Raw genomic sequence first — 10,108 nt, forward strand, 5'->3', positions numbered from 1 at the left:
TAGAAATTCACCCCTAAGCGGTTGTGTGGCTGCGTTACAAGGTTGAACACAAAGGAATCAACTTATAGATTGAATGGTTGTGTGAAATTAGATTTCCGACACTTTTGTATGTGGTCCTAGATGTGATACATATTCTCTCTGTGCAGACATGACTGAAGTAACAACTGTTATGTCAGAATTCAGAGTTTTTTAATCTCTGACAGTGAAAGCTACAGATGGGAGAATGAGTCAAACAAAGAAAAAGAAAGAAAACACACTATCAGTAAAACTCCACCCACTGAAATTTTTCGCATTTTGGCCTTAAAAATGTTTTCTTCCTTGACAGAGAAATTAAACAGCTGTGCTCAGCTGGACTTATGTAAGTTAAATGCAGTCCAATGGAGATAATGCATAGTTAGTTTTAACACAATGGTAAGCTGTCAAATATGCATGTTAAAGTGGGATGAAAGGTTTATAAAATGTTTTAGCAATATAAATTTTAATAGTAAGAGATTATTTAATGATTAGTGTAAAAGACTACAACAAATCTCATTATACTTTTTTTAATACATTAAAAGAAGAATAACAATTATCAGCTTTAGCTCTATAAAGTGTTGTTTTCTCTGCTGTCTAAAATTTTAATCATAAGTTGTTAAAAGGAGCCATAAAAACGAAGGACACTTATATAATGTTGCACCTTTCGTATACTTTAGGAGAAGCATAGTCAAACAAGAGTTAGATAACTGTACAGTGAAACTACTTTTTACATGAATTCATACATCTCCTTTACTTTTCCTGCCCTCTCTAAGGAAGTTATATTCAGCAGCGGTTTTTTTGCCTTTATTTGAACTCTGGCATTGAATCCGATTTCTGTGAGGATAAAAAAAAAAAAAAAAAAAAACTTGGCTCGATTTTACTTATTAACACACACAATTTTGGAAGCAAGCTTCTTATTTTTGGGTGTGGAAGCCTGAGTCCTAGATATTTCCTAAAATCAAGGCAGGATTATTAATATATGTGTTAGGACTGAAAATTATGTTATGAGGAAGAGTAGGGCAAGGTCTGAGAGTCACTAATGTAATACAGCCTTTAATTTTGCTGGGGCACATCCACAATGGGGGTAAACAATAGGAGCTGCATGCACAGAAGAAAATGTAGGAAAACAGCCACTAGAGAGGAGCTGAACCACCTGTCATCTCTAGCACTGCCTGCATAAAACAGGCTGTAAGAATGAAAAAATAATGCAGTTTTGTTTGGCTGAACATATTTGCCAAACAGATATATGCAGAATAGTTTACAACCATTTTTTTACATTCACAAGGCCTCTGAATCTCAGTGTTTAATTATTCCAACAAACAGAGTCAAAGACAACGTCGAACAGAAATACATAAAGCTCCTTAGGTTTTCTGATTGCTGTATGACATTTGACCCAGCATACAGGATACCACATGTATAAAGAGGATATGTAAAAGGGATAGTAAAGGTTTTAGGGCCAAGATGTTTGAGCATCAACCAGAGAGTCGGTGCAAACAACAGAAATAGGCTGAGGATTCAGTCTCATCCTTACCTGATGTGTAGGTTTTTCTGAGAAGCTATGCAGCAGGTAGTGTATGAGACAAGTTATCACGTTGACCCCCCCAAGCTATAGGTGTCACGGCATGAGGGGTGAACCCGAGCTGAGAGCACACAAGCGAGGAAGCGGGGCTGAAGTAAAAGGTGGATTTATTGTACTGAAGGAGTGAGGTAGAGAACTAATAAGTGCAGAGTGAGCTAACGTAACTAACACAACAGGGAGTGACGGGGAGGGGGGGCGACGGTACTGGGAGCCAGCGGTCCTGGACGACGTCCGGAGCAGTGTGGGCAGGCGGCGGAGAGCGGGCAGGAGAATCCAGTTCCAGGAGGGGGGAGGACGGTCAGAGCAGGCAGGGGATCCAGAAGGATGCAGGTGGTGCAGCAGGACTGGGAAAACCTGACAATAGCCAGCAGGGGCTGAAGGATTAAATGACTAGACCACGTTTTTCAGCGTGTTCCAGAGCTGGTCTTTATTTATTTATTTATTTATTTATTTATTTTTTTAAAAAGAAATAAAAATGTATTTCTATTTGCAGCATACGTACTTCTGATTATTCTGAAACTAAATCCTCTCCTTGAAACTATAGTTCATGCAGGTTTAAATGAAGGTGTGAGCTACTTGGTTTACCGTTACAGATGGAATAGAGAATCCTAGATCCCTGAATGTTTTCCATCACCCTAAAGGCACCTCATCATCATCAGTGCATATTACCTGCAGAATTCCACAGGGGGCAATTTCAGGACCTGTCTTATTTTAAGATGAGGATTACAGAAAGAAGGCGAGGGAGCACACAGATAGCTAAAATTAACTCAAAGAATGCAAGGACTACAGCCTCAACATGACTGCTTCCTCATCAAAGTCATTTACTGTAATATCCTTTAACAGGCACTACACTTGAAAAGCCTCCTGAGGCCATAATATGGTCTTTAGCTTTGACAAGATGGAGATGGTAGTGCACTTGTGCTTCTTACAGCTGAAAATGACTATATTTTTAAAAGGGAAACCATTGCTAGCTTGTACTTGTAATTCCACCTACACTAAAAGTCTCTTATATTCACAGCTGATAATGAATGCAATTATTAGACATTTAAAAGATTCCATTTACAAACATAACACAACTTAAACTGGTTTGTTTCCTTACCATTATGTAGTACATCTGCATTTTTGAACAGATTATTAAATTTTATGGATCTTGTTTTTTTTCCCCCTCTTCATTGTTCGCCAGTGTTTTCTGTGTCTGGCTGCTTTTTCTATTTTTCCCTTGTGTGTTTACTTCTTGTGGTTTGCCAGACAGACAGAATTTTTTATACTTGGCTTGTTAGTCAGTTACCTTGGTGCACAACGTAGAGATAGCCTTTTTGCCCTTTTGACATAAGCATGCAGCAAAGGATTTCCATGAGTTGTACATTTATAGAACTGAAGAATTAAGCTTAGACTGTAGTTGTACAAAGGCTTTTGTGCAAAATATAATTTTTTTATAAAGAGATGCCGCTCCTTACACTGCATTTATACTTGAGTAATTCATTAATTACTTAATTAATAAATGGCATGATGACATAGTTTACTTCTATGTCTAGACTTCATTACATTTATTCATGGAACTCCACAGAAATAGAAAAAAGCATAAAGTATATGTCTATTCATTCCAGTCCTTAGGATGAATTTGTATTGCAAAGGCAATGAAGTGCACTGCAAAAATTTCCCTTGACTTATGAAAATTCTTTATGTGCACAAATGTCCTGTGACGCTTATTTTTCAAAAGGTATGCAATTTCTGTCTGAGACATCGTCTTTTGACAAGCAATTGAGCTTAAATATTGGTCTGATGGTGACAAACACAAAGACCTTCATTACTGACCTGCAGTGAATGAAGCAAGTTATTTTGAACTTAAAAAATATTGAATCTCAATGTGCTGTGAGTATTCATTTTTTTCTTTTTGTGCCTTAATCAAGTACTTAGTGGTCTTTTAAACTCAGTGATCATCACCTGATAGGAATGCGAAACAGGAGCTAAATTTGAGCATTCAGCGACATTTTAACACAGCTTCTGACTTTTTTCCTTCATTACTGCTCTAGCCAGCTAATCAGGGGCATCACTACCAGAAGGAAATGACTCTCCTCCTGCAATCAAATCCCAGGTAAGAAGCAGCCACTCACAGACGTGTTCCAAATCTGTAAATGTATAATAAAATGCACTCTACGAGTAAGACAATGTAGCCATAGTCTGAGAGTATAAGCAAAGGTGCATTTTTTCTATATTTTGTGTTTTGTACGTGAAAGTCTGCCTATAAAGACATTTTCTTTAAAAAGACCTGACATGCTGTCTCCAAAAACCTACCTTCTTTGGATTTGTGAAAACATGAATAGTGGTGAATAAAGGATAATAGTTGAGAAAATTGCTGATGAATTTCATGCATTACCAGCATGTACATGAAGCTCCCCCTGAAAGTCATAGTCAGATGGTTACGACTGACTGCAATATTTAGGCTAAATGTCAACTGTCATAAATATACAGACTGGGGCTTATCTCGCTCACAGATGAATACAAATTAATTGAGAGTGTGCCAGGTACTGTACATTTCATCTCCCTTAACTGCTGTTGTCATTTTCACAATGGCATATTATTTTTCCCTTATTATCACGTCTGTCAGATTCATCGCTGGAAAAGTTTTTTATGATACCTTTTATTCACTGTATAATTAATGCTTCACATCAGGTTGGAGGTTCTCCAAAATCAAAAAGCAAGCATGAGGCTTTAAGCACAGCAGGAACTTCAGTAGTTCATAATACAAAACAGCCATAAGACATGTTCCACCTTGTTTTTCCAACCTGCAGGTTAAAACAAAACAAAGTTCTAACCTCAAAAAGAAAACAAAATGATAAATGGGCTTATACTGCTGGAGGAGAAAGAATATTTCAAAAAAGTGTTATATCCAATATCAACTTCAGGCATATACAGTGCTAAACAGAATACATATTATGAAGCTCAGAAATCCACCAAATTAAGAAGAAGCTCATAAGGTTACACGAGAGCGAGGGGTGACAATAAAAAGGTTAGTTTTAACAGTCTACATCAGATAACCTTTGACATGTTGAACATTTCAGGTTGGTAATGTATAGCCGTGGCTGGAAATAAATTACTTGAATTATTTACAATCAGTTACGTTAAATGGGAACTGTATTATTCAAGGTAAGATTAAATAAAATGGTGTTTTGTAACCCTCATTTAAGTCAGATCTGTTATTTAGAAATGTTCCAAAGACAAAAAAAAAGCTCAGGGTTGAGCACAGCAGCTCTTGGAATGGGTTCAGTGTGTAGATTTGGAAGGGAATAGAAAGTGAGAAATAAAGTGAAAATGCCTTTAGTGTTCTCATGTCTGTGTAGATTCTAAGTCATCCAGTTCATGGTCAACTGTGGCAGTAAAAATTGATCCAGTTCTCCTCTTTGGAGGGTTCTGGAGACATCCTATTGTCCCACAACCCGCTAATCCAGAGCCTTGTCTCTGCGCATCGTCGTCTCTTTGTGGATATACACAACCATGTGGTATGTTACAAAAGAAGACAAAGGGATTGCATCACAGTTTCGCTACTCAAATTATGCAACCTCCTCCACTCTAACACTTTGATTTATTGATGCAAAGCAAGGTAGCCTGTTGTGAACATGTGTGGCGTCCCATGTACTCAAATATTTGTGTTTGTGTTATTGTTTAAAACTGATCTAAAGATGGTATTTTATATTTATTACATTTGATCAACAGTAAGTATGAGCGGGATAGATTTTAGGGGTATTTTTTTTTTGTTATTCTGGACTTCTAACATGTCTTTGTGCTGTTAAATATTTTGTGAAGTGATGCTGTTTGTTTGAATGTCCACTGAAATGAATATTCCTATTGACAACCACCTCAAACGCACTCCTCGACTTGTCTCACAGCTCCACAGCATCCACAGCTGTACTACTGAAATTAGACTTCGAAGCAAGCCTTGATTTACATATTGAATAGCAGCTGCACAGGATTTGTCGTTGTTTTCTTTCTTTTCTTTTAGGCATTGCATCCTGAGACACCCTTACAGTGAATTCTATCATAGTGTTTTTGGAGCATCCTGGCACCACTGCAAGGCTTTCTTGCTGTGGAGAGCTACAGCTTCGATGACAGCTAAAACGCTCCTGTTTCTGTGCTTAATGCTGCCAGTGCTTTTCTAGTATTTTTAACATGTTTCTTTGCTCATGATGATTGTGTCTGCCTTTGGCTGGCATACCAAATATGAACCCGTAAATAAGACTTTCTGTAGCAGTACAATTGTGTACAATTGTTGTGAACTTTTGTAAAGTTGCCAGGGTATCAGACAAACAGAGCTGCCTTGATGCTGTTTCATTGGGATATATTTGGAAAGCTTATTTTCAATGTACTTCACCGCTGTACAAAAACAGTGTAGTCTCTCAAATTAAATCAAGCTAATTTATTCCCTTTTTCACAGGTCTATACTTGGGTTATAATGACTTGAAAATCTCAGAATTTAATCACTGTTGCCGAGTCCCACTTCACAATTTGAAGTCCAATTTACAGTTCAGTAGCAGAGGCCCTTGTCCTTGAAAATTGCTTCCATTAACTTTAGTACAATGGTCCTGCCTATCACGCAGTCAAGGGGTTGTTGGAGGGAGGTAAATGCCTTTGTTAGAAAGAAAAATCCGAGCTTCAATAGAGATAATGTATTTTATCACTTTAAAGGCATAAAGTTAGAAATGAAGCAAATTAATTCATGCTTAAATGCACAGAGAGATGAGATAAAAATGAATCGATCTGTTTGTAAGTTTAATGTAATCATACCTCAGTCAACCTCAGCATTTAAATCACCTTTCTAAGACTGTGTAGGTTGGGTATGTATTTTAATGCACTGCTTTTTCTCTGGGTATTAAACACAGCTATTAAAATAAACATTTGCCTTTAACACACTGCGGCAGGCTACAACAGCTGATGTAATCTGGAGGTTTTTTTAACAGCTTTTATCAGAAGAGCACATCGCTAAGTTTTAAACGTACTGATGTTATTATTGTATCCTAATATTTTCATATAATCATTTCCCAGTATCCACATGGAGACATTAATAAGTGAAAATTGTAGAACTGTAAACATATATAATCTGAATTTTATGAACACAACAGGAATGCCAGTGAGAATTATTTCTATTTTGAGCAGATTTTTGGTGTGTTATGAGCGGTTCCACAATAAGACACAAAGTTTTAGTCAGTAGTCGTAAGAATATCATGATGTGAAGAATATCAAAATGCAAACCATGAACATTTGCCTTCTGAGTGCTCTGTTTTAGAAAGAGTGAAATTGTCAGTCGTTGCAATTTTTGACTGTGAGACAGACGAAGCAGAGGCGAACGTTTGAATCGCCGGCTGTCAGCTGAACATTCTACAGAAGAAGATTATAATGTAATTCCTCATTAAATATGCTACGATGTGATATGAGATGTTTTGTCCAGAGGCCAAAGATGTTAATGGATAATTGCACAACTGTTGTATAGCCACAGATGATTCTGAAAGCTGTTTAACAAATGAATCTTGCATTGCTTCCAAGTAATATTTCATCTTGTGATATTTTCTCTCTGGCTGTAATCTCTCATGCCATTCTAAAAAGCAGTGTTTTCATTTACTGGGAAGTGATTGGTGTATAGCTGTAGCCTGTGTACATCACAGACAGGGATGATAAACTCATTTGGAGAGAGAAGAAGTCGTGCTGTCGCAGAAACAGGCAAGGTTAAGACCCTTCCTCTGTACAAGAATGTGGACACTTGGAAGTCACAGCTTGAGTCAGAGTCTAATAAGTGATCCTTCAGGTAAAACTGAAAAGCCTGTGAGACTAAGTAGGCAGGAGAAGTGGCTCAAGGACAATGGAGGCTTAGATGGGCTTCTGAAAGCACATGGTGATGGAATCTCATTGTTAAAATGCCATATAGTAGGATGGTGAGTGTAATGGCATGTGTTGTCATGACTGTCTGCTTTTATGGTCTTTTCCCTAGGGAGTGGATGGACGTGCTCAGCCCTCCTATTATGCCTCCCAGCCAGCAGAGAAGGTCAGGCAACACATGGAGCAATCGGGGAAGTCTAGTCAGAGGTACAGTAACCTTCATTTTACTCCCTCTGTCTCTAGAGTGCCTTTTATGTCCTTGGAGGTGGGGAAGACAGCAAATAATCCAGTGCTTTAGCATTAACACTAATTGCACAAATGCATACAACTAATGGGAACACTGAGTGGTGTCAGAGCCTACAAAAATGTTACATTTCCACCAAAGGCTGCACACAGCAAGGTGGGGAAAGCAAGTGGAACTGTATCTAATTAACGGTGAAAAAAAACCCATGAGAGTGGAGCTCTCTGTCCTCCACATAACGCCATAGGTCAGAGGAGACAGGCTCATTACAGGCCTGTACCCCCTAGACACATCGACAAGGTTAATTGATGAAACCTTTTCCAGTTTACAACATCATTTTTAAACCTCTTACACAATGTGTCTTATAATTAGTTTTCATTATTGTTGCCCAAGTTCTGATAAGATAAAATGTTCGTCCCGGAGCTTTCCATAACCTTTTTAGCGTTTAACTGCCTGTCAATTTAACAGCTAAATTGTCGTGCTTTAAAGTAGTGGGGATTACAGGGAATCTCTTTACAGCTTCATAATGTGGTACTGGGTCTGGGTGTCTTAGGTCTTGATTGATGAGGAAAGAAATGGCAGCGGCAGAAAACTTTTAAATCCACCTTAGTCTGAAGGTCACCTAACCAGCCAAGCTTCTCATTTTATTCCAGTAACAGCTGGTGGAGGAGGCTCTAATTCATCTCTGGTCGGGTTATGCTAGTTGTGCATGAAAAATATAAAACATTGCAGTTCTATATTTTATCTGTGCAAACTTGATTGGAGTTACTAATGTACTGTTACTTTTGTACATTTTGATCAATTGCTTCCAAGTGTGGCACAGTGATTTGCTCACTTTATTACAGGAGGAGATGAGTCGGTGAATGAAGAGGACGACGAGGACGAGTATTTGAATCTGCTCTATGATCCTTGCCTGAACTGCTATTTTGATCCAAAGACTGGCAAATACTATGAACTAGCTTGACTCAAAGTCCATGAGAATCAAAATTAATAAATCACATTGACAGCGAATGAATGGCTTCAGGATTTTTTTTTTTTTTTTAGGCTTTTCAGCTTTTTGATGAGTAATGAACTCCCTATTCATTAAGAACTGTTTTTGTGTTATTGCTTTTATTTTTTGAAACTACAGGAGCTTTGTGTCGCCATATGTAGTGATGTAGTGTCATGTTGGTGTGTAAGGGATGCTTTTCGAGAGTTCTTGCTCATTCAGTGTCACATCTGATGGAAAAAAAGAGTCTTTTAAGAGGTCTTGGCTTGCAAATTAATATCTAAGCTTTCTGAAAGAACATCCTGGAGATTCTTGTAATAAGACTTCTGACATTTAAATTTTCCATGGATTACTATCACAATATAGGTATAGGTTGTTGTTGGAATTAAATTTAATTTGAAAAGGCAGTGGTTTCATTTTTTTGTGTGTTTGTCTGGACTGTAAATAAATAATTGGACTGAGCTGTCCAAACAACAAAAATAAAAGAAGATTATTGACTGTAGCACATTCAAATGCATTTGAAATATTCCAAAGTTGTGTTTGTCCTTTGTTGTTATAATGATCATTCACAGATGAGCATGTAACGATGATTTTTCTTTTCATGGTGTGTAACTGTAACTAGTAGTATTGACAGGTGGCCTGCTCATGAGGCTGGCAGGCCTTTTCATCACTCGTGCCAAAACACACATCACACCTGATGAGCAGCTAATACGAACTGGATTCATTATTCCCAGCCTGATGTAAGCTGCTGCTTAACAATGAACTAGAAAAATTAAACAAAAGATTCATTCCCAGTGGTTTTAATTAAACCATATCTCAACTGAATCAGTAACCAGAGAAAGTGATGGCATGTTCACAATTTTATATATATATATGTATATATATATATATATATATATATATATATATTTTTTTTTTTTTTTTTTAATTTATATTTTTTTTATTTATTTTTTAATATCTGCAGTATTCAACAAGCAATGGCCAAGTTGCAAATGTACTATTTCATCTATTTCATAATGTATTATTTTCAATTAATAGTCATAACCTGCCAAAACAACACCTTGAACAGAAAAATTTATTTAGAATGGTAATATACCTAACAACTCTGGTGCTAGAAATTATGCCACAGTCTTAAAAATACATTCAATATTACATAAGGAACTGTCCTAAATTCTAACAGTCTTGTGTTTTAAGCAAGATCTCAATGTTTTATACAATAATGCATGACTGAGTGTGGAATTTTCCCAAGTGATTATCACTGAAATGTACTTTTTCTCTAAAGTAAGTCAACCATGTTGCCGTTTGCAAGTATTATAGGTCAGTACAGCAAAAACTTCAAATATGAAAACTGTTGTAAACGTGTCACTGAGAGGTCATGTGATGTATGTCACGTGATGTGTCCTGCGGGAGGGGAGGG

General features: G+C 37.2%; 1 protein-coding gene across 6 annotated transcripts in view; it reads left to right on the forward strand.

The window, feature by feature from the left end:
* Nucleotides 1-9,208, forward strand: part of cfap20dc (CFAP20 domain containing) — a 44,116-nt gene extending 34,908 nt beyond the window's left edge. For all 6 annotated transcript variants that reach the window (XM_055010693.1, XM_055010694.1, XM_023280330.3 and 3 more), the window contains exons 15-17: nucleotides 3,628-3,689; nucleotides 7,575-7,669; nucleotides 8,549-9,208. In XM_055010693.1, the coding sequence (XP_054866668.1) occupies nucleotides 3,628-3,689; nucleotides 7,575-7,669; nucleotides 8,549-8,667 (276 nt within the window). In that variant the 3' untranslated portion in view covers nucleotides 8,668-9,208. The remainder of the gene's footprint in view (nucleotides 1-3,627; nucleotides 3,690-7,574; nucleotides 7,670-8,548) is intronic.
* The last annotated feature ends 900 nt before the right edge of the window (nucleotides 9,209-10,108 follow it).

This window comes from Amphiprion ocellaris, chromosome 5 (assembly GCF_022539595.1).
Source record: "Amphiprion ocellaris isolate individual 3 ecotype Okinawa chromosome 5, ASM2253959v1, whole genome shotgun sequence".
Taxonomy (NCBI): domain Eukaryota; kingdom Metazoa; phylum Chordata; class Actinopteri; family Pomacentridae; genus Amphiprion; species Amphiprion ocellaris.